Below are 26,079 nucleotides of genomic sequence, written 5' to 3' on the forward strand. Positions count from 1 at the left end.
CAGGGTAAGTAGAGAAGAATGTACTGGGGTTTTAATAACAGTTATTGTGGAGAGCTATATGCAACACATATTGGTTTAAACAGCTTCACTCTTTGGATGAATATAAATCCTGAATTTGAAATGAACAAGCACCGTATTTACTGTTTATTCCTCTCCATTATTTTGCCTTATTTTTTGACAAGACAACATCTTTCTCCACACAATTTTCTTACTTCCTCCACCCAACATTCTTGAATCTAGAAATGCTTTAAAATCTGGTTCCCAAATGAAAACTGAATTTTTATAGACTCAGCATTCCAAGTTTAATACTGTTTGTTCTTTTGTGATTATCTAGAGAGGATTATTATTTGGTGCTCTTTGGGACTTTTGCAAAATACAGACCTCTAACAGTGATAATACATGTTCAGGATAGTCTGCATGGAAGGACACAGAATTTAAATATATAACAGAGGTGCATCTCAAAGAGTTTTGCTATATTCCTTTTTACACACATACATAAAAACAGATAAAAACAGACAATGAAAGATGGGTGCTCCTCTCAGTTATTACTGCTATTGAAATAAATCTAATTTATCTGACTCCTATAGAAATGAAAACTAAAAGACATTTTTAAAAAACAGAGTTGTATTAGATATATAGGTCTGATTTATTTACCAAGTGGTTAGACAATCTTAATACTATTTCCCTGTGAAATGTTCAGATACAGTCCAATTACATTTAATGTTATTACTAGCCCTTGAAATTCTGATTAGCCAAGGACCTTCAGGTGTCAATAGCTCCAAAAGTTAATTATATTTCAACTTATTTAATTTTATAGATTCTTCCCGTTTCCCTAAATAATCAACTCTTCAGTCAGCTGAAATAGTACGTAAAAAGCACTTAGCACAGGATTAGGTCTTTAGTAAGTGCTCAGTATTAGGTATTATCATTATCAAGCAAATATCTCTGGGGAATGGAAGAACACACTAGGCAAGTAAATAAGATACTTATCTGATACTTCAAAATGATCACCTTAAGCCTATTTACCGAAACCTCTCAGTATAAGATTACCAAAAGACACTGACAAAATAAGCCAAGAATGAAAAATGTTACTATTTCTTTCTTAGTAAAGTTGCTACCGTAACTTTCTGCTAATATTTCAACATTTTTACAAACAGTGTAAGGGAATTCTGGCTCATTTACACCATTTTTTTACCTCTTTCTCTCCTGAAGTTTGAATTTGTTACCTTGAAAAACAATCACTAAAAGGTTTGGAACCTTAAACGCAGAAATATTCATCAATGTTCTATTATTATTGAAATATGACTGGACCCAAAAGAAAGAGTACATTTGCTGAAAAGTAAGAAGGTATTTAGCCTCCAATGAATATAATGGTTGTAGATATCCTGCCAGGTGGAACAAACGTATATAACCTGCTAATCGAAACAATAAAGACAGAACTACCATTATGCGGGACATGATCAATTACATTCACAAGTGCTTGGAAAAAGCAAAGTATTTTTTCTGAAAGAGAAAAAATAGCAATAGCAAAACCAGAAAAAATCTGATTATTCTGTAGGCTGAAGTTAACTGATACAGCTGGGCGAAGTAAAAGTGGGCTTCCAAACTTTCAGAAACCTCCCATCTGTGTCAATGTCTAATTGTATTCTCACATTATGACATCAACACAAACTCTCTGGGTGCCACCGACTTGTTAAACAATTTAAAAAACTGGCTGTCATCCTGTACTTGTGAAAACGCACTTAAAAATCTGTTTCAGTGGCCAACTAATGCACATATTTATCATTTATCTAGATTCTATCATTTCTCTTCTGGATTGATTTAGATTATGAAAGCAGAGTACCAAGTACTTAATTTTCATTCCCCAAAGAAAAGCTTTGTAGTCTTTTCTCCAAATCAATAAAGTAATTACATTTAAGGTTAGTTCCTGAAAAAGTTCGTCTAAGTATGATTTACTTGGTTAAAAATATGAGAACCATGTGACACAGCTTTTCTTTTTTGCCTTAATTACTAGAAAGATTTGAATTTAATTCAGGGCCCAAATATAAAGATGAGCTTGTCTAAAATACCAGAAGTAACTACTTCTTTAATTTCCTCTAGGTGGTCTTATCAGATTTTTACTTATATTCAAATTGCACTCACCTCAAATCCTTATAGAACAATTCAGAAAATATATGCTAAAGAAGTCCATATATATATATATATATATATATATATATATATATCAGGATCATTTGTTGAGCAGTAAAGAAACATGTTCATCAGAGTTTTAATTTGTGGAATAATTTTCATAAATATTACATACACAAAATTTAAGAATAACCAGTCTTCACACGTAGTAGTTAATTCTATTTTAAAAATTCATGTGTCTGCCATTTGTTCTTTAAGTACTACAACATCAATTACTTTTTCAGTAGTAAACTAACAACTAATTAAAATAGTCATGTTCAGGGCGCCTGGGTGGCTCAGATGGTTAAGCGTCTGCCTTCGGCTCAGGTCATGATCTCAGGGTCCTGGGATCGAGTCCCGCATCGGGCTCCCTGCTCCTTGGAGCCTGCTTCTTCCTCTGCCTCTCTCTCTCTCTCTCTCTGTCTCTCATGAATAAATAAATAAAATCTTTAAAAAAAAAAAAAAATAAAAAAAAATAAAAAAAAATAAAAAAAAAAAAAAATAAAATAGTCATGTTCAGTCACGGAACTGAACATTTCTACTGAGGGTTTACCTGTGCTATTCCTAATCTGCTAAAACCTCTGCCTCAGTGACTGCCCCAGTGATGGAAGGCCCATGGTAACATGAACTAGGAAATAACACAAATCATGACTGTCTTCATACTGGGGCAGGCTAACGTCCTTGGTTTCTGGGAGATAAGACCTTCAGAAAAGGTGAGGCTGGATGAGCCTGCAGTATACTCCCAGCCCAATTTCCATGGGATTTGTCTACTAACCAGGACATTCCAGGAATAGCATCCACTATATCTTGAATGTCCCAATCAGCCCAGGACCAGAAATGTATCCATATCATTGAAGCTAGTCCCACACACAGCAGGGACTAAGAATTTGGTACACCTGAACCCATCACTACCAACAACCCACTGCTGCACATTTCATTAACCTGCAATAACAAAAACCCTGCAATTTTATGGGAATAAATATTTTGGACTTCATTTACTCGTGGTAGGGTTTTGCTCCATTTGCCAAAAGCTGATTAAAAATTAAGTAAAAGTCATTAGGGTTTTTGGTTGTTTACTACAGTCTCCAATATGCCATCATTCTAACATTACTAGGAGAAGGAAGTGATTATTCATATTTAATTTAGCTAATTAATGATTTAAGTAAAAATTTTTCAATACTATAAAAGTTTTCTAGCTATAATTGTTAAAAAGATGCATGGATAAATAAATCAACTGATTAATAGAGATCACTTGTGAGAAAAGTATTTTCCTTACATTATGATGATCCCGTTATCAATGGAAAATGAGTCGGAAGGTAACCCAGCAATATTCCAGGTTCGAATTGTCACAGCTTCTCCCAGGATACCCATAAGAGAATAATCATCAGAGCAGGGAATGTCTTTGCTTTTGCACAAATTTGTCCACTCCTTGATTTGGTTCTTTAAGACATACAGAGAGATACAAAAATGAAGCTGGAGATCACCAAATGAATACTTCGTAAATTCCTCAATTACACTTTATTCCTTGAGTCAACAAACCATTGTTGAAACTGCACCTCAAAACCAATTTATCAGATTTTTTTCAAATTATAATTTAGAAGGTCCACTATGCATTCAAATGAAAATGAATGATATCCAATGTTAATTTTACATACACCACTTAATAGTGAAGTTGAAGTCAGAATTTTGCATCCGAAAAAACAATTGCCGATTTTTATTCTAAAGGTGCACTTGACAAAGTAGCTGGAAACCATCATTATTCTATACATTTTCTTTAAATTACAAATATCTGACAAGCCTTAATACAGTATTATGGAATAAAAGTAAATCTACTTTAAACTGGTAGGAGACACAGAAAAACAAGTTTTTCTGTCTCTTGCATGCCCGGTGGGGAAGGGACCATGGCAGAACTATCAGGCACCAAGGATCAGGACATATACTGGAGTTTGGGACATCCCACCCGGGGCACAGTGTGCTAGGCTGCGCAGAAATCAAAAAGGTACTTCCAGTCCAGGTTCACACTCAGGAAGTCAGAAGTCAAGGTCCAATTTGAGGCTACATATCAATAAGTTCAGAAACAGTGAAAGACATGACCAGAGGAAATAAAGGTGAGGAAGAGACATGGGGAGGAGACCCAGACACAAAAGGTGTCAGTACCCGCCGACAGGCAGAGGAGAATGCTATGGGCACAGTGGGCACCACCATCTCTGCCTTGGGCTCCTGCTGAGCAGCCTCCACCAACATTCTCTTAGGTTTGCCATGAAAGGCCACAATGGGTGAGGGGCAGTTGATGACTTTCAGGACCTTGATCATTTATTTTGTAGAAGGTCCCACAGTTGCGTCTCTATGATGTTCCTCCATGATTCAAGTTATGCACCTTTGCAGGAATATCATAGAAATGATGTCGTGTTCATTGCATCCCTTCGTGGTACGTGGTACGTACGGGATTTCCAATTGTTCATTTACCGATGACACTGATTTTTATCACTCGATTAAACTGCTGCCTGCCGGGCTTCTATCTCATAATCGTAGAATCTCGGATATAATTAAAGCTTCTTTGGAAGGTGGGACACAACATAAGACACTCAGATGAAAAGCAGAACTTCTTTTTTTTTTTTTTAATATTTTATTTATTTATCTGACAGAGAGAGACACAGCGAGAGATGGAACACAAGCAGGGGGAGTGGGAGAGGGAGAAGCAGGTTGTCTGCCGAGCAGGGAGCCTGATGCGGGGCTCGATGCAGGGCTCGATGCGGGGCTCGATCCCAGGACCCCGGGACCATGACCTGAGCTGAAGGCAGCCGCTTAACTGACTGAGCCACCCAGGTGCCCCGAAAAGCAGAACTTCTTGTTAGTTGTATTGCCCGATGAGAGAAAGCTGCCCCTCAGGGGGCTGCGCCCAGATACAGGGTAACAGCACAAGTGAAACCGTAACAGGTGGTTATATACGCAAGCAGAAGGCGGGAGGGGTAGCTCGGCTGCACGGGCTTCCCGGGGATGCGGGGATGCGGGGATGCGGTAGTGTGAGGAATTCCACAGGTGCGGCAGAGGAGGGGCTGCCCCCCACCCCCACCCCCCGCCGGCGTTAGGTTGCTGAGGGCCTCCCTAAGTTGAGCGTCTATTATAACCCGGAGCATTAGAGCCTGAGACGGGAAATGGTTGGGGTGAGGGCTGAGCAATCTACCCCAAAGAGGAATTCAGAGTTTTTAATCAGGATTCAACACTGAATGAAGGCAGCTCTTGTGAAATACCGTACTACAGCTTCGGCATTGCCTTGCCCCCTTTCCCTCTGTAATGAAGAGGCATTTTGTGGGGAGGTACTTGTAACTGTAAGGATCTAGCTTGGTCAGGCACTCGTTTTTAAAATGTATTAATTTATGTCATTATAGATTTATTTTCTATTTTTTCGTCTCTCTCTTTTTTTTTTAAGATTTTATTTATTTTTTAGAGAGCGAGCGAGAGAGAAACAGCATGAGAGGGGGGAGGGTCAGAGGGAGAAGCAGGCTCCCCGCCGAGCAGGGAGCCCGATGCGGGACTCGATCCCGGGACTCCAGGATCATGACCTGAGCCGAAGGCAGACGCTTAACCAACTGAGCCACCCAGGCGCCCTTTTCATCTCTTTCTTAAAAATATAATGGACATATAACATGATAGTAGTCACAAGATGATGATTCGCTCTTTGTATATATTGTGAACCCATCATAGTAAGTCTAGTTAACATCCATCACCATATTTACAAAAATGTTTTTCTTATGAAACCTTTTAAGATCTTGGTAACTTTCAAATATACAATACAGTATTATTAACTATAGTCATCATGCTATACATTACATCCCGGGACTTATTTTATACCTAGAAATCTGTACCTTTTGAACCCTTTCACGCATTTTGCTCACATCTTTTATTCAATTTCATCATATTTATGGATTAGAAATTTAAGTGGCCCAATTATACGTCTAAAAGGGTACAGAAGCAGACAGTAACTGAAACGAACATGAGATGCTCTGAACAAGCATCTCTAAATACAAGCAAAGAGCCTTGGCTAGTAGTCAGCTGGTGCAATAGATGGTAGAAATGAAAAAGTGACCATTAGGAGTGTCACCTTGGTGAAAATATCCACCACCACCAACACAGTTCTGACTTTGACTATTGGCAGGGAAATTGAGAAAGTTCAAATTAATTCAACTCCAGGGCTTACGTGTCCTCACAGCACTGTAGGATTCTGTTTCAGAGATTGGCATGGGCATGGCAATTAAAGTACCCTGGGCCCAGTTATGCTGGAAGAATTGGAGTTTTCTATGTCTTATTTATGAAGAGTGCCAGAAGTTCTACAAAGGGGTTGATGAATAATTAACAGCTACTCAGATTTAAGCTTGGAAGGAGGGGATCCACCTATTTATCGAGGGCTCTTGGTATCCCGAGACTTTGATGCTCGAAAAGAACGAAGATCGTTGGAAGGCTTTTTTGTCTTAGTTGGGTTTCCCAGAAGCAGACTCTGAGATGAAGATTTATTAAGGAAGGGATGCTAGGGGGAGCAGTGCAAGGACTGGGAAGAAGCTAACACAAGGTGAGGGATCGGCCAAAGTTCTACAGCGGGTGGCTTTGGTTTGATCCCACAGGGAGGATAAGTTAGTTCTTAGAGCTGTTCCAACCAGAGGGAAAGGAGCCCGACTCTCGTGCTCCCACCTCTGTCAGTCATTCATCCAGGCACGCCCTAGTGGCAGATAAATCCCCAGGCAATCCAGCTCTCCAAACACTGGGCAAAGTGGATTCTAAGAACCCAAGGGAAGTCTGCCAACAAAGAGCCACAGGTGCTGGTTTTAGACATGAAAGTGCAGGAAGCCAGGCAGGCATCTGGGGAGACACTGAACTCGCTGCTATAACCTTACGCTTACAACTGAATGGGAAAATTTTGATGGGGTGTAACCCGATAGCTGCCCTGACCCGAGAGAGGGGGCGGGTCAGAGGGGGACATAGAGAACACATTCACAGGAAGGAACAGCAACCTTAGAGACTCAAGAAAAGTAAAAGCCTAGGTAGCTATAGTGAAGCAAGGCAGGGGTAAAATTGCCTTCAAGCCTTCACAGAGATGAACTGGGATGGGATGACATGGCTGTTTGAATCAGGGGTGAGGACAGAGGATGTGAGTTCATAGGAGCTCGGAGTTTTGGCTGTATCTGTGTCTAGCTTGAGTGTCACTGTGCTTCTGCCAGGAAACTCCAAGGTCTCAGTTCTGGACCTCAGGGCTCTGGAAGTGGTTGTTTGTGCAGTCAGCAAGATCCAGGGCCTCGGAACACATGTGTCAGAGAGGGCAGGGTGGGGAGGCAAGGGACTTTCAGCATGGCTCTGGGATGCTAAGCAGGAGCCAGTGCAGGTGCCCAAGGGTGTGTCGGGAACCAGCAGGGAAGGGTAAGGGTGGCCGCCGCTACCCCCTCCATTGTTCCAAGTTGATTTAGGAGAGTAGGAAGGGTGCTAAATGAGGATTCAAGGGACTACAAGTCTCAATCCTGCTGTGTCATTAACCAGCTATGTGGCTCTAAGCAATTCCCTTCATCTTTATAAGCCTCAGTCTCTGAAACCATAGAGCAAACAAACCTATTACCAGATAGTTTCATGCTAAACATTAACTGTTTGAGCTACAAGATGTTAATGCCTTAGCAGCAAACAGTTATTCAAAGATACAAATGAACAAAGTGAGGAAGAATATGAAGGTCATGTACCATGATCAGGGCAACCAGATCCCAAAGAGACAGAAAGACCATATATATGAAGATTTTAAATCGGTTTGGTTGAAAATAAACAAACAAACTAAAACCATGGCCTCCAAGAATCAACCCTACTTAACAGAAAGCTCCCAAATTAAGTAAGGCTCAGCTGAGACCAGGTAAAAGCAAATGTTATGTAAAAAAAGAAAAACAAAAAGAAAAACAAAAAATGAGTTATCATTTATTCTTTTTCTACTTGCTTGACACCAGAAGCTATTGCTAAATGTTTGAAAATTTCTCTCTTCTCCTTATTCTCATTACCCTCCTTTTCTTTTTCTTTCAGTACTTTTAATTTTTCTAAGTCTCTTCTGCTTTGACAGGGCCATGTTCTGGGTCAGATTCCAGTTCAATTTTTCAAAAGAGAGCTGAACAATATGGGGTCTCATTCAGGAATGGACTGAAAGGAGGGAAGGAAAAAGCAGGAAGAAGAAATAGAAATGGGAACTGGGTCACAAAGAATGAGGCAGAATCCATCAAAGGGGTGGTAATTCGAAGCAGGACACTTGGCATTTGTTTTCTGAGAAAAGAAGCCACTTACAGATTCAGTTCTAGGCCAGCTTGCCTTCTCCTCCCCTGAAGTTTTAGTGTCCGAAGTGATTTTTGAAATGATTCATTATTGAGACTCATAGTGTAGTTGATTCCACACACAAACACACACACCAAAAAAAAGATGTAAAAAAAAAAAAATCCTGATATCTTTATACTTGTTTAGGAACTGAAATTCTGTCATTAAGGGCCTACCATTTCATGTTACCTTTTAAAGTCAGTGTTTTTGTTTCTAAAACAATTTGATTTTAGAAGAATATTTGATATGGCATCTTATGGCTATAAAGCCAATTTACAGAATAACTAAAATACACAACTAGATAGAAATCACTTGGAAACATTTGTTCTTCATACTTACCAAAAAAACAAAAAGCAAGCCAATAAAATCCTCTAAGATTAGTCAGTACTGGCTAAAATGGGAGGGTCAGGATGAGACCTTAGAAATCGACTAGTATTCTTTACCTGTCGATAGCTCGATGTAAAGGCACCTAGGTAAGCAACAACTCCTGAGGAAATGAGGATGTCACCTGTCAGGTTGATGTACAACTGCCCCAACTCCAAAGCTGTAAGGCTCCAGCGTGTTTTTTCACCCCCAAGGCCTCCAATCAGCTGCTCGGCTCTTTCTAGCTTTTTGCTGCACAAGTCAACCTCAAAAATAAAAGTCAGCTCTTATCAACATCCACAGGTAGAAAATAAATGAAAATTTCTGCAAGATTTTGGCCTCTGAGATAAGTTCTTTTTTTAATTACGAACTTTCATCTGGAATTTTTTTTAACTCTCTAAAAAAATGTGAGCTATCTCACTATGAAAACTGGCAAGTCCATGACAATTGAGAATTGTGTTCATAATAAAGTGTGTGCAGTAAGTATGTATAATGAAGTATACACAATTTATGATATTTTTAGTGGATATACATCACATAATGCAAGAAGAGCTCTATTTAAGGGAATGATCTACAGTAGGAGACACTGAAATTTGCTTATGTAATAAAGGACATTCTCTTGCAAATATAAATGTTTTCCCTCAAATTTAAATACTCTAAATGCATTTTATTTCAAATGTTCTATCAAAATCTTCCCCTCATTTAACTTATGGTTGACTTAACGATAATTTTAAAGGTTAAATGTTTAAAAGTTGTAATAATTTATGATTACTTGCAAAGCACAATCTTCAAGTTGTTAAATTGTGTCAACCTACTCACACACTTGCAATTAACCTTCAATTAGGACATCAATCAATAGCTGAGAGCCTACTTTGTGCAGAAGACTGTCAACCAAATTTGATTATGTGTAATTAAGCAATGTGATTAAAAAAAGAAAAAGGATAATTATGAAGGTGGAAAACGTGGGGAAAAGCCATTTCAACCCATGCAATGGCAATATTCCAGTAGAATACCTGAATTATTGTAGTTTAATTTTAAGTGACTTAGCCTCGTTATTCTTGAATAAAGACAAGAGTGAGCAAAGGTTAGCTTAAGGTTCAAAATGAAATGACTGATGTGAAGAGAGGAAGTAAACAATTGATAAAAGCAGAGGCATTTAAATTACTGTGGAATAAGAATTTGGCTTATACTTTTTCCTAATGCTATTAATATTTATATTAAATAAATGCTTTTAGACCAAAAGATATAAAATACTAAATTGGTTTATCTAAAGATAGGCTTGAAAAAGCAACAGTATGTAATTGGGGATATTTTTGATACTTCCTAAATTTAAATATTTTGTCCTTTAATTTTCCCTCTTTTAATATCTTCTGTCTTCCTGGCTTCTCTCTTCATTCTTTTTTCAGTAATGTTTATAATATATTGAATCATGTATTGGACTACAGTAAAGTTGCCATCAGAAATTACTAAATAAAAATATTTTAACTAAAATTTTGCCTCTAAAAGCAGAGTTTTAGTACACATATAAGCATATATTCATTTTACATGATCATGATTTCCAACATTTTATCACAAAAATAAAAAATTTCAAACATACAATAAAGTTGGCAAATGTTTACAGTAAACCACACACCCACCTATTATATTGTTTAAACTAAAACTGACCACTTGGACATCATGCCCTGTAGTAAGTAATATTTCTAAAGATGGGCACAATGTCACATATTTGTATAAATACAGAATTTGTGGTCATATCCTATGGGAAAAAAGTCTGGGAAAGAGCACAGCTATTAAAGTCAGATTTTAGCCTTCATGCTTAGAAGCTGGGTTGACCATAGGCAAGTTACTTAACCTTCCTATGCTTTAGTTTCTACAAAATGATACAAAAAGATGACCTCCCTCAGAAGGCTGTTTTGAGAAAAAATGAGATAATACATACTGTTCCCAGAACAACCGTGACTCGAGAATAAATGAGATAATACATACTGTTCCCAGAACAACCGTGACTTGCAGAGTAAGCATTCAATAAATATTGACTTTATAAAATATTTTGACTTTTTTCCCCCTGGAACATAATTAGACTTGAGCAGTTACTTATTATAAACAGTGTCACCTTTTTTAGTCTTAAAATAACTTTCAGGGGACACAGTATGTTTCTGGGTATTGAGTTCTTATCTCCACTCTGCCATTACCTCTTACACAACCTAATATTTTGGTTCTCCATTTCCTTACCTATGAAGTGAAGAATTATTTAAATAATCTAGGTCAATATTCTGGTAATCCAGGGTAGAGATGATTGACTTCTTTTGTAGTCAATCATCTCTACAGGGGAAGGGCTGCAAAACTAAAAATTTGGGGCTTTGTGGATCGAGAGGCAAAACTGATGCTATTAGGCAGGTATTTATACAACCATTTACTATATAATCATTAAAAAATGTCAAAACTATTTATTATTATTATTATATATTAGCTTGTGGGCCATACAAAAATGGGCAATGCTGGATTTGGCCCGTGGGCCATCGTTTGCCAATCCCCAACCAGGAAGAAAACAGGAGATGTAGCTATTACTTGCTGGCGCAAGCATCATTCTTACTAAAGTAATTAGGATTCGCCCGTATTTGTCTATAGCGTCACATACCTGGTTTTCCAAATCAGCCTTCTTCTGCTTATTCAGCTCAAGGGTATCCTGAAGCTTGGCCAGCTTGTCCTGAACTTCGCGCAGGGCGGCCTGCTTCTTACGAAGACCATCCATAGCAATTTTAAGCTCCCCTTCGGCGGCAGCCAGTTTTATCTTTTTAGGAGCTACTATTTTTGCCACTCTGCAAAAAGTAAAATCAGAAAATTAGAGATACCTTGTATATTGTAGTACACTTTCTACACTGAATTTGTTTACTATACTATGCTTACTATAACTCAAAACACATCTTGAGGCAAAACCTATGCTGGTTTCCATATTCCATATTTCATCGAGCTATCACACCTGACCCCAGCACATAAGAAATGATTCAAATAGATATCAAATATGAATAACATTTTCAAATAAGTAATTTTTTTACCTAATATAAAGTATTAGATTATTGACAGTATGAATATTGGTGGTTTTCAAAAGGAAAATAGTCTATTCATGTAAAATATTGCAGTGTTTATGAAAACTAGTCTATTTCATTAAAGCTTAATTCTTAGGAGGTGAGGTGTTTCATCTATGTCATTTTGCTTTTTAAAAATTTTCAGAATACATCTTTAATTAAAACCAGCCATCTCATAAATATGTATGTCGGTAATAGAAGGGACTATATAAGAAAAAGAATGGATCTAAATTATCTTCTATCTGGAAAACAGGGTCAGTGATATTAGCTTTCTAAACAAATGATAAAATATTAAATTAAAATTTATCATTAACACGTCATGGTCCAAAACATAGACAGTGCATAACTATATATACAATGATTCAAATTGTGTGTGAATTTGAAAGACATCCTGTAATAGTCGCTTTTTGAAGAACAACCAGTAATTTTTGCTGTTTTGTACACAATATAAGTGGTTCTCATACAATCACCAGAAAAGACTCCTTGTCTTACAAAGAATATATATTATACTGGTGGTTTTCAAAATGTGGTCCAAGACATGCTTCATCCCCTTCGGGGAGTCCATAACATCTTCTCTTGTCTAACTAAACATCTGTGTGAGGCTGTATTTTCTTCATATATTTCAACTGAAACAACATATTGCAAAAGATTGAATGAAGATGCAGATTTGAGAGTCCAGCTATCTTCTACTGGCCACAGATTGAAGAGATTTGCAAAAATATAAAACACCACTACTGTTTTCCTAATTTTTTTTGTGAAAAACGTGAATTAAAAAAATCAGTTATTTATGTAACATGTAATGTCTTTATGAATTAATACTGTTTTAAAATTTCTCTATTTCAACTTCTTTTTTTTTTTTTAAAGATTTTATTCATTTATTTGAGAGAGAGAATGAGATAGAGAAAGCATGAGAGGGGGGAGGGTCAGAGGGAGAAGCAGACCCTCCCGCTGAGCAGGGAGCCCGATGCAGGACTCGATCCCGGGACTCCAGGATCATGACCTGAGCCGAAGGCAGTCGCTTAACCAACTGAGCCACCCAGGCGCCCTCTATTTCAACTTCTAATATGGTAGATAAACAAGTTTTTCGTGGGATGCCTAGATGGCTCAGTCAGTTAAGCGTCTGCTTCAGCTCAGGTCATGATCTCAGGGTCCTGGGATCAAGTCCCACATCAGGCTCCTCGAGCTCAGTGGGGAGCCTGCTGCTCCCCCTGTTTGTGTTCTCTCTCTCTGACAAATAAATAAAATCTTTAATAAAAAAAATATTTTTTGCACCTTCAAGAATTTTTAAGAGTATAAAGGGTTCCTGAGTCCAAAAAATGTTTAAGCATCACTGTATTATACTAAATAATTGTTATGGTCTTGCCTCTAGGAAATATGTACACACATAGCAGATACTAGACATGATTTTCCAGGAGCCTCTCACCTGTATAGCTTTTAAGTTTTATAGTGTCTAAATGACCAAACAGGAAAATAAAACACAGGATTGTGTTGTTGTTGTTGTTGTTAGTACTTACTTATCATACGAATCCATTGCTATGACCCATTTGCACAGACCTTCGGCTGCAGTGGAAGCATTTCTAATCTTTTCTGGAACAAAATCTGGATTTGGAATATAATTTTTTCTTATGATATTCATATATGCTGCAGGAATGTTGTCCTTGTCATATTCATGAAGTGACTGTAGAAATCGAATGTCACCAAGAAGTCTCTTAGCTGGACCCCAGAAATCTTCTATTTTTTTTCCTGAACCTGTTGGGTCAGGGATTTTGTCAGCTTTGATGCCTTTCAAGATGCATATAGCTTCCATAACAAGCTTGACACCAGCAGGAGGACTCTTCATGGATTTTACCACTGTAATGTCCTTGAAATAACAACATGCTAATTATTAAAAAAGAACTGTTTATGCGTTACTTGTAACTGGCTCTTATTTTCAAACTAAATCATAAGATAGTCACTCTGTTCATTGGTTAGAAATGGTAACAGTGATAGAATTCTGTCAAAAAAGCATTGAGAAGTTTGTCCAAAAGGGAAAGTTAGAAACAAAAAAGAATAATGGAAATATACCCTAATGTGAGATTACTTATGACATAGAGTCTACTTCAAAAACACATAAGAGAAATTTGGCTGTTGCAAAATAAGAGTGTTGTAGCTTCTTGAAAATTATGGAAGTAATAGATGCAAACATTAGAAAAATACAGAGAAATTATACATACTAAGATCTCCTATAATCCCATAATATCTAGTTAACTACTGCAAATGTTTTTTATTTATACTTCTTCTATATATTTTTCTATGTATATATGCTATAAACTAGTGAATATGCTACACTTTGACCAATGGAATTATAGTCTACATAACATACATGCTAAAACTTTTCATATTTCAAGATATAATGAACATCCTTACACGCTATGAAACACCTACATCATTTTAATGGCTGCATGACCTTCTCCTGTATAGACATGAGCCATAATTCTCATGCCCTATCTATATTTTTCCTCTATTTTTTTTTTACTATTACAATTGCCATGTTGAATTAAGAACTTCGAATCCTTTATTTTTAAAGCTTTTGACACCTATTGACAATCTACTCTCCAGAAAGTATCTAAGGGTTCCTGTTTTACTACATATACCCTCAGCAGCAAGGGTAAGCATTCTGATAAGCCCAAGAAATCCTTTATTAATCTGTTTTTTTAAAAATACAAGTGAGGTAGGATACATTTTCATATGTTTATTGACTATTTGTATTTCCTCTTTTGTGAATTACTTCTTTGTATCATTTACTATCTTATCTTACAGCTATTTTTGTCTTATTGATTTGTAAGAGCTTTTTACATAGAGGCATATTAATCTTTTGTTTGCCATCTAGGTCAAATATTTCCCCCGAGTGTTTCTACACTTCTGTCTGTGATGTTTATATCAAACAAAATGTGTTGGTTTTAGGTATTAAAATTTATAACTTAAAAAAAACTAATTATCAGTTATGAAAAAAAAGAAGAGTATCCAGAGCATATATATTACAGTTTTGCTTAGCTTTTTTTTCTGATTTCTCTCACATCTAAGAAATCCAAGGTCCTGATCCACTCCAAGATATAAACAGGATCTGCATTTTCTACTATTTTATAGTAGTGTAATTATTTATATTTAAATTTTAATCACTCTGAAGTCTATATTGGAGTAGGTGTGAAGAAAGAACTTAATAGTCTCTCCTCACCCAAAAGTTTAGCACAATTCTCAACACTATGTTTAAAAATTCACCTTTATCTTCCTTAATTGAACTATTCCCCTCTGATGTCTAAATTTTTAATACCACATTTCATCCAATCTAAGACATGCTATTATAAAGTATAACATTGTAGGCCATATTATTATCACAAAAATTTTAAAAAACCCAACACTAACAAACATTAACGCGATATATTATCACATCCACTGTAAGGTGTATGCCAATTATGAAAGTGTCTAAATATGAAAAAGGTGCACCTTAGAAATAAAATACACACTTAGGTCTTATGCCTCTGTCCACCATTGTACTGCAAAGTTGTTGTGCAAAGTTCCTGAAATAACAGAGGTTTTAGGGTAGGTTCTAAAATTCGGCAGCTTCCTCCTTTTCCAAAATTCTTAGTCATGCACATGCTCTTCTTTTTTCAGGTCAATTAGGAAATTCTTTTGCTAATTTGAAAATGATTTCGATTGCATTAAATGTGGAGACTAATTTGGAGAGACAGACTTGATCATAGCCCCCAGTAGTGAACACTTTCTTGAGCTGCCAGGCTGTGTGTCCCAGCAAGGGTGTGGCTGTGCTCTCACCTGCGCAGTGAGAGTATCCAGGGCAGACAGGGCTGACTCCAAGATGGGCAGGGCCTCTGCCAGGTCCGCGTCACATTCGTCTTTGATGGCTTTGGCGGCCATAGCTTGTTCATTTGCTATTGTTTCATCAGCTTTCACTACTTTTTCAGTTTTGGCAACTTCTACAGACTCCCTCTCAATGATTGCCATCATTTCATCCACCTCTTTGCTAGCAACTTTTAACTGAGGATGTAGCGCCTCCAACTCAGTTTGCATTGTGGCTACTTGAGATGCGGCAGAATCCAGTTTGTCCAAACCCACTTCATACCTCTTTTTCATTTTCACGACTTCGCTGGAAGCAAATACATAAAATGAGGTTAGGCATCAGGTTCTATATCCGTCAAGGAAAAATGGAAATATTCTTGAGCTTTTCAGGCTTTTTCCAGGCATAACTAAAGGAGTGGTATGAAAGATTTTCACATAACAGTTTGCCAAAAATTATTAACTTTAGAACACTGGGTTATAAACAATTAAGAGCCAAAAGTATGCCTTGTTTGTTTTTGTATTTCCAGAGCCTAGCACAATATCCAGGCATATAACAGAATTTCAAAAGTTATTTTTAAATTTATTATATACTAGGTATAGGCAAGGAGTGCTCTTTATCAAAATGAATGGTGGACCCCTAAAATTAGTCTCTTTGGGAAATTCATTCCTACAACACTACGGTTCCTTAAAACCTTTTTATAATCACATCTTTAAAACAAACTTCAGTGCTCAAAATATATTATTTTGAATGTTGCCAAAGGTGGCAAATGATTTTAGGAAGTATTCAATATCTTGAAATAATTTTTTATTAAGACAAAAATGACAAATAGGATAATAATAAAACTCAATATTTTTTGTGTGCCGGATGATTACAAAGTAATAATAATTGATTAGGAAGATAATATTTTAATGTGTTTTAAACATTTTATCTGCATTCATATATGTTCTCTGGATAATTATACATTATATGTAGAGAAAACTCTATAATTCATTTCATTTAAAATATTTGATACACCATAATGTTTTAAAGTAAGAGGTGACACATTTTAGAAATCATCTTCAAAAAGGAGGTTGGAGTAGGTAAAAAACCAGCCGGAAAACTGTCTAAAGGCAGAAGCATACCCTTCAGCTGAGGGCTTAACTGGCTCAAACTGGAATAGGTAACTGGGAAAACATTAAAAAGACTGCCACAGGAGAAAAAAAAAAAAACACAACCTTTAGAAGTGAGGGTATGCTATGTTTTGTCACACATTGATTCCCTCTGAGTCAGCAAAACGCTTGACTTAATGGGGGGACTAGATACATGATACCATATTATCTGTGAATTTGGTTTTAGCCAAAATTTTGTCGAATAAGAACAGAAACAAGAACAGGAAAGCTTCCATATTGTGGTTCATCCCATGTGATGATTTGCTAGCTAAACTACTGGTGTCCTAGCAGGTGACCTGCTAACTTCCTTCTAGGGTACCAGAGTACCTGGCTATAAAGAGATCTGAAGGCTTTAGCTATTAAGGGAAGAGTAACCACAGGATGGGGATCCTAGTTGAGGTAAAGGAGAATTTTTTTAAAAAGATTTTTAAATTTATTTTTTATTAGAGAGAGAGGCGGAATGGAGCAGAGGGAGAGAATCCCAAGCGGACTCCCAGCTGAGCACAGAATCCTATGCGGGTCTTGATCCCATGACCCCGAAATCATGACCTGAGCTGAAACCAAGAGTTGGACACTTAACCAACTGAGCCACCTAGGTGCCCCATAAAGGAGAATTTTTTTAAAAAGAGGAAGATTTGAAAGGAAAATAAGAATACCTAAAAATGCCTAGAAAACTATTACTTTCAATCTTCCTATAATGTTGTACTTTATTTTCATAATATTTCTTTCAGTTAGGATGGCCTTAAACATTTTGAGTGTACAGAGACATAAGTGATATCTAAAATTATTAAGAACCTCCAAAAAGTTTTAATATCCTTAGATGGGAAAATATGGGGGGAAAAAAAGACAACATTCCATTAAGTTAAAGATCATAAGATCTACATGGAAAGATAATTATTTTAACAGCCAAAGCAATTATAAAATTCAGTCAAGTAATGTAGCTACCTTGGGTAGGGGCTGCAGATTTCACTAGGTAGATGCAAAAAGTAGTAATGATATGACTTAAACACAGGAGTATGGATCATGGTACCTAGGAAAGCTCTGATGCCCCAGCTGCAGAAGGTATTACAATAGTCAGTGTAAATATGGATGAGGAGCGTCCTACCAGGATATAGGTAGCATCCTGGACAATACGGGAAAGGATGCTTCAAAATGCTTGATATAGTGGGTTAGCACAGGAAGATTTAGAATTAAATATAGTTAATATGCAAACATTAAACTTTGCATCAATATTTTTTGTCATGAAATCTGTGCATGTTGGTATTTTAAGTATATATTTTAAATATTTAAAAGAATTCAGTCTGTTAGATTCACAGATCAACCTTACAGTCCAATATAAATTATGTAATTGAGCAAGAGCTAGATTTCTGTTTTAAAGTAAAAATAGCTCACAAAGTTTATAGGTAATATTAAACATTTAAAAGAACTTAAGGCTCACCCTCTGTATTAGTTTAACTTACTAATTTTTTAAAATTATTTAAGTATGTAGGAAAGTTTGATTTGTGAAATCAGACCTCAAAAGGGAAATAAAAACCTTTAAAAATTATAAATGCAATGAAAAAAATTATAAATGCAAAGTAAAAAATTTGTTTAAATAACTTCTTGAATGTGACCAAACATTAGCTGAAGAACCCCTTAAAAGGTAGATCATTAACATTTTTAAATATCTAATTTTATAGCTTAATATAATGTTTTTACATTTTATAATACATTGGGTATTTTTTAGAACCAAAGAAGCTTTTGAATAAACTTTTTTTGCATCTAAAAGTCACCCTCAGCAGACTGCAGGAAGTTAAGATGGTAGAGTAGTAGGAAACCCTAGGCTTGCCTCCTCCCTGGAACACAGCTAGATAAGAATCAAATCATTCTGAATACCCAAGAAATCAATCTGAGGACTGACAGAACAAAATGCACAACTAGAGGGAGAGAAGAGGACACTGCACATTGTGGAAGGTAAGAGGTGTGGAGACGTGACTTAGGGGAGAAACGGATCATGGGTACTGTAGAGGGGAGGGAGCCCTGGTCACAGAGAGAGGAGGGGGAGAGAGAGAGAAAGAGAAGTGCACAGGGGTTTGCACAGGGAAAACAATTCCCCAAAGCCATTGACTAGGAAAATGAAAGGGGCTGACTTTCATGAGTTTTTACAACCAGTGGAGTTCAAAGGCTGGAGTTTTAGAGGCCGGAGCTGTTGCTGGTTGGAGCCCTGAGGGCGCTGCAGTCCTCCTGTGTAGGATGGCAGATATCCCAGGGGCAGATGGCACAATCTGAGGATTCCCCAGGGATGCACTGGGAGAGACAGTTCCCTTTTCTTGGAACACATCTGGGAGAGGTGACATTGCCTCTCCAGGGACAAAAGAGTCAGTGGATGCCACTTCCCACCCCCCCCCCAGCATAAACTAACTTCAGAAGCAGCACAGCACCAACACTGGCAGCCTAAACGGCTTACACTAAGCCCATCCCCTTAATTCTGTTGGTGCACACTTGCCTGAGAACCAGTGCAGTGGGCCCCTTCCTTCAAAGACCAGTGCAAATCCCCCACATGCACCATGACTACTGACCACAGAGTCCTGAAAAGTTTCAGCTCTAGTGGAAAGAGCATCAGGTCTCTTTTAACAAGCAGACCAGAGTGCACCGAGTTAAAACTCACCACACTTTGGTCAAGGTCCAAACACTCCCCATTGCAGGCAAGGAGAAACTCCATAGAGGACTGACCTGAGGGAAAGAGCAGCCAAAACAACAGCAGCAGAGTGCACACAACATACACTAGAAACACTTTCTGATGCACCAGGCCCTGGAGAGTGTATGACCTCTTCTTTATAGAGCCATTACTCTCAGAAGCAGGAAACATAGCAGGCTTTCCTAACACAGACACCTAGACAAAATGCCAAGATGGAGGAACTCATTCCAAAAGAAAGAACAAGAAAAGGTCATGGCGAGGGGTCTAATCAAAACAGAAATAAGTAATATGCCTGATCCAGAATTTAAAACAATCATAAGGATACTAGCTGGGCTTAATAAAAGCATAGAAGACACCAGGGAGTCCCTTACCACAGAGATAAAAGATCTAAAAACTAGTCAGACCTAAATGAAAAATGCAATAACCAAGATTTGAAACCAACTGGATGTAATGACCATGAGAATGGAAGAAGCAGAGGAACAAATAAATGATACAGAAGATAAAATTGTGGAAAATAATGAAGCTGAAAAGAAGAGAAAAAGAAAAGTATTAAATCACAAATGTAGACATAGGGAATTCAGTGACTCCATAAAGCATAATAAAATTTATATCATAGGAGTCCCAGAAGAAGAGAGGGGATGTTTATTTGAGGAAATTATAGCTAAAAACTTCCCTAACTGGGGGAAGGAAACAAACATCCAAATCCAGGAGGCACACAGAATTCCCATCAAAATCAACAAAATCCTGCCAACACCAAAACATCAGAGTTAAATAAAGAAAAAAATCCTAAAAACAGCAAGACAAAAGAAGTCCTTAACTTCAAAGGGAAAACAAATAAGATTAGCAGCAGATCTATCCACAGAAACTTGGCAGGCAAGAAGAGAGTGGTATGGTATACTCAACGTGCTGAATGGGAAAATATGCAGCAAAGAATATTCTACTCAGCAAGGCTATCATTCGGAATACAAGGAGAGATAAAGAGTTTCCCAGACAAACAAAAACTAAAGGAGTTCATGATCACTGAAGCAGTCCTGCAAGAAATACTAAAGGAGACTCTTTCAGTGAGAAAGAAAGACCCAAAGTGACAAAGACTAGAAAGGAACAGAGAAAATCTCCAGAAACAATGAGAAAACAAGTAATAAAATGGCATTAATTCATATCTATCAATAATCACTCTGGATATAAATGGACTAAATGCTCCAATCAAAAGACATAAGGTGTCAGGATGGATTAAAAAAAAAAGACCCATCTATATGCTGTCTACAAGAGACTCGCTTTAGGAGAGAGGGAAGATGGTGGAAAAGTAGGGGACCCTCGTTTCATCTGGTCCCTTGAATTCAGCTAGATATCTATCAAATCATTCTGAACACCTGTGAATTCAACCTGAGGTCTAAGAAAAGAACTGCTGCAATTAAACAAATAGAAAATTGACCACTTTTTGCAAGCTGTGCAAAAAGTCTTCAGGGAACAAAAGCCACAAAGAGTAACCCGAAGCATCCCACACTGAGCTCGGCCCCCTGGCAAGGGCCGGTGCAACTCCACCCAGGCAACAACACCTGAGACTCAGTGCAATGGGCCCCTCCCCCAGAAGACCAGCAGCAACATCAGGTTAATACCAAGTTTATGGATCACACAGAACTGAAAAACTCCTGCACTAGGGAAAAATAGTACATAGAATTTAAGACTTTTTCTCACGATTCTTTAGTCTTTCAGTTTAAAATTTTCTTTTTCTTACTTTTTCTTTTTTTTCCTTTTCAACTAGCTTATTTTCTCAACTCTTTTTTAAAGTCTTTTTTTAATTTGCATTTTTACATTTATATTTTATAGATGTATTCTTCATTTTTGGCTTCCTTTCACTGCATTCAATTTTATTTTTGTATATATATGTTCTTCTTTCTTTACAATTTCAGGATTAAGTGTCTTCTAACAAACAGACCAAAATACACCCAGGACCTGTTCTGTCTACCTGTTTTATTATATTCTCTTTTTCTCCCCCCCCCCTTCTAATTTGCCTAGTGTATATTTCACTGGGATCATGGTTGATATTTTTATTTTTTATTTCTTTTTTGTTCTTTCATTCATCTATTCTTCTCTGGACAAAATGACCAGAAGAAAAAAATCCCAGAAAAAAGGAAAAGAGACATTAATCACTGCCAGAGACTTAATAAATTTAGATATTAGTAAACTGTCAGAGCTAAAATTCAGAACAATGATTATAAATAAACTAGCTGGGCTTGAAAAAAGCATAGAAGACCCTAGAGAATCCCTTTCTAGAGAAATAAAAGAACTAAGATCTTATCAGGTTGAAATCAAAAAGGGTATTGTTGAGATGCAATAAAAAATGGAGGCTCTTGCTGATAGGATAAGTGAGACAGAAGAGAGAGAGAAGATAAAATTATGGAGAATAAAGAAACTGAGCAAAAGAGAGATAAACAATTATTGGACCATGAGGGGAGGATTCAAGAGATCATAAAGGGAAACAATATTAGAATTATTAAGGCTCCAGAGGAAGAAGAAAGAGAAAGGGGGGCAGAAGGTATATTTAAGCAAATTATAGCTGAGAACTTCCCTAAGGTAGGGAAGGAAATAGGCATTCAAGTCCCGAAGGCACAGAAAACCCCCCTCAAAATCAATAAAAATAGATCAACACCCTGACATATAATAGTGAAGTTTGCAAATTTCAGAGATAGAGAGAAAATCCTGAAAGCAGCTCAAGAAAGAGATCTTTAACCTACAAGGGTAGGAACATTAGACTGCAAGCAGACCTATCCACATCAGACCTGGCAGGTCAGAAAGGGCTGGCATGATATATTCAGGGTACTAAATGAGAAAAACATAAAGCCAAGAATACTTTATCCAGCAAGGCTGTCATTCAGAATGGATGGAGAGACAAAGAGTTTCCAGGACAAACAGAAACTAAAAGAATTTGTGATCACTAAAACAGCCCTGTAAGAAATATTAAAGGGAATGCTGTAAGCAAAGAGAGAGCTCAAAAGTAACATAGAACAGAGACAATGCACAGAAACAGTGATTTTACAGGTAATACAATGGCAGTAAATTCATATCTTTCAATAGTCACTCTCAATGTAAATGGGTTAAATGCCCCAGTCAAAAGACACAGGATATCAGATTGGATAAAAAAGCAGGACCCATCGATATGCTGTTTACAAGAGACTTATTTTAGACCCAAAGACACCTCCAGATTGAAAGTGAGGGGGTGGAAAACCATTTACCATGCTAATGGACATCAAAAGAAAGCTGGGGTAGTAATCCTTATAACAGACAAATTAGATTTTAAACCAAACACTGTAGTAAGGGATGAAAAGGGACACTATATCATACTTAAAGGGTCTATTCAACAAGATCTAATAATTATAAATATTTATGTTCCTAACTTGGGAGCAGCCTATTATATAAACCATTAGTAACAAAATTAAAGAAACACATTGATAATAGTACAATAATAGTAGGGGACTTTAACACCCCCCTCACTGCAATGGACAGATCATTTAAGCAGAAGATCAACAAGGAAACAAGGCCTTTGACTGACACACTGGACCAGATGGACTTCACAGATATAGTCAGAACATTCCTTCCTAAAGCAACAGAATACACATTCTTTTCAAGTGCACATGGAACATTCTCCAGAACAGATAACATAGTGGGTCTCAAATCAGGCCTCAAGTGGTACCAAAAGATTGAGATCATTCCCTGCATATTTTCAGACCACAATGCTTTGAAACTTCAACTCAGTCACAAGAGGAAATTTGGAAGGAACTCAAATATTTGGAGGGTAAAGAGCATCCTAGTAAAGAATGAATGTGTCAACCAGGAAATTAAAGAGGAAATTTTAAAAATTCATAGAAACAAAAGAAAATGAAAACACGTCTGTTCAAAACCTTTGTGACACAGCAAAGGCGGTCCTAAGAGGGAAGTACATAGCAATACAAGCCTTTTTCAATACACTAGAAAAGTCTGAAATACACTAGTTAACCTCACACCTAAAGGAGCAGGAGAAGGAATGGCAAAGAGAGCCTAAACCAAGCAGGAGATGAGAAATAATAAAGATTAGAGCAAAAATCAATGAAACAGAAACCAAAAGAACAGATCAATAAAACTAGAAGCTGATTCTTTGAAACAATTTATAAGATCGATACACCCCTAGTGAGAATTATCAAAAAGAAAAGAGAAAGGACCCAAATTAATAAAATCATGAATGAAAGAGGAAAGATCATGACTAACACCAAGGAAATACAAACAACTGCAAGAACATATTATGAGCAACTATATGCCAACAAATTAGACAATATGGAAGAAATGAATGCATTCCTAGAAACATATAAACTACCAAAACTGAAACAGGAAGAAATAGAAAACCTGAACAGACCCATAACCAGCAAGGAACTGAAGCAGTAATCAAAAATCTCCCAACAAAAAGAGTCCAGGGCTGGATGGCTTCCCAGGAGAATTCTACCAAACATTTTAAAACAACTTTTACCTATTCTTCTGAAGCTTTTGCAGAAAAGAGAAATGGAAGGAAAACTTCCAAACTCATTCAATGAGGCCAGCATTCCCTTGATCCTAAAACCAGACAAAGACCCAACCAAAAAGGAGAATTAGAGACTCATATCCCTGATGAACATGGATGCAAAAATTCTCACCAAAATACTAGCCAATACGATCCAACAGTACATTAAAAGGATTATTCACCATGACCAAGTGGGTTTTGTTCCTGGGATGCAAAGGTGGGTCAACATTCACAAATCAATCAATGTGATACATCACATTAATAAAAAAAAAAAAGGACAAGAACCATATGATCCTCTCCATTGATGCAGAAAAAGCATTTGACAAAGTACAGCATCCTTTCTTGATTAAAACTCTCCACAGTGTAGGGACAGAGGGAATATACCTCAATATCATAAAACCCATCTACAAAAAGCCCACAGAGAATCTCATTCTCTGTGGGGAAAAACTGAGAGCTTTTCCCTAAGGTCAGGAACAAGACAGGGATGCCCACTCTCACCACTGCCTTTCAACATCATACTAGAAGTCCTAGTCTCAGCAGTCAGACAAATAAAGAAATAAAACACATTCAAATTGGCAAAGAAGCGTCAAACTCTCTCCCTTCACAGATGACATGATACTTTATATGAAAAACCTAAAAGATTCCACCCCAATACTGCTAGAACTCATAGAGGAATTCAGCAATGTGGCAGGATATAAAATCAATGCCCAGAAATCAGTTGTATTCCTATACACTAACAATGAGACAGAAGAAATTGAAATTAAGGAATTGATCCCATTTATAATTGCACCAAAAACCACAAGATAACCTAGGAATAAACCTAACCAAAGAGAAAGGATCTGTACTGTAAAAACTATGGAACACTTATGAAAGAAATTGAGGAAGACACAAAGAAATGGAAAAACATTCCAGTCTCATGGATTGGAAGAATAAACATTGTTAAAATATCTATGCTACCCAGAGCAATCTACACATTCAATGCAATCCCTATCAAAATACCATGAACATTTTTCACAGAGTTGGAAAAAACAATCCTAAAATTTGTATGGAATCAGAAAAGACCCTGAATAGCCAGAGGAATGTTGAAAAAGAAAAGCAAAGCTGGAGGCATCACAATGCTGGACTTTAAGCTCTATTACAAAGCTGTCATCATCAAGACAGTATGGTACTGGCACAAAAACAGACACATAGATCAATGGAACAGAATAGAGAACCCATAAATGAACCCACAACTTTATGGTCAACTAATCTTCAACAAAGCAGGAAAGAATGTCCAATGGAAAAAAAGATAGTCTCTTCAACAAATTATGTTGGGATAATTGGACAGCCACATGTAGAAGAATGAAACTGAACCATTTTCTTACACCATACAGAAAGATAAACTCAAAATGGATGAAAGATCTAAATGTGAGACAGGAATCCAACAAAATCCTAGAGGAGAACACAAGCAGCAACCTCTTCAACCTTGGCCACAGCAACTTCTTGCTAGACACGTCTCCAAAGGCAAGGGAAACAAAAACAAAAATGAACTACTGGGACTTCAACAAGATAAAAAGCTCTGCACAACAAAGAAAACAGTCAACAAAACTAAAAGGCAACCTATGGAATGGGAGAAGATATTTGCAAATGACATATCAGATAAAGGGCTAGTATCCAAGACCTATAAAGAACTTATCAACCCCAGTACCCAAAAAACAAAGAATCCAGTCAAGAAATGGGCAGAAGACATGAATAGATGTTTCTCCAAGGAAGACCTACAAATGGCCAACAGACACATGAAAAAGTGCTCAACATCAGTCGGCATCAGGGAAATACAAACCAAAACCACAATGAGATATCACCTCACAGCAGTCAGAATGGCTAAAATTAACAAGTCAGGAAACAACAGATGTTGGTGAGGATGTGGAAAAAGGGGAACCCTCTTACACTGTTGGTGGGTATGC

At 37.1% G+C, this 26,079-nt stretch overlaps 1 protein-coding gene across 1 annotated transcript in view; it reads right to left on the reverse strand.

Moving 5' to 3' along the window:
- The window catches only part of DNAH7 (dynein axonemal heavy chain 7), a 243,274-nt gene that overhangs the window by 83,606 nt on the left and 133,589 nt on the right, over positions 1-26,079 (reverse strand). Inside the window, exons 41-45 of the mRNA XM_064585828.1 lie at positions 15,759-16,089; positions 13,463-13,809; positions 11,501-11,681; positions 8,943-9,128; positions 3,446-3,609 (exon numbers count right to left, since the gene is read on the reverse strand). Of these exons, the coding sequence (XP_064441898.1) occupies positions 3,446-3,609; positions 8,943-9,128; positions 11,501-11,681; positions 13,463-13,809; positions 15,759-16,089 (1,209 nt within the window). The remainder of the gene's footprint in view (positions 1-3,445; positions 3,610-8,942; positions 9,129-11,500; positions 11,682-13,462; positions 13,810-15,758; positions 16,090-26,079) is intronic.

This window comes from Mirounga angustirostris, unplaced genomic scaffold (genome assembly GCF_029215605.1).
Source record: "Mirounga angustirostris isolate CCGP_5_RB_7025 unplaced genomic scaffold, mMirAng1.0.hap1 SCAF_3, whole genome shotgun sequence".
NCBI lineage: Eukaryota > Metazoa > Chordata > Mammalia > Carnivora > Phocidae > Mirounga > Mirounga angustirostris.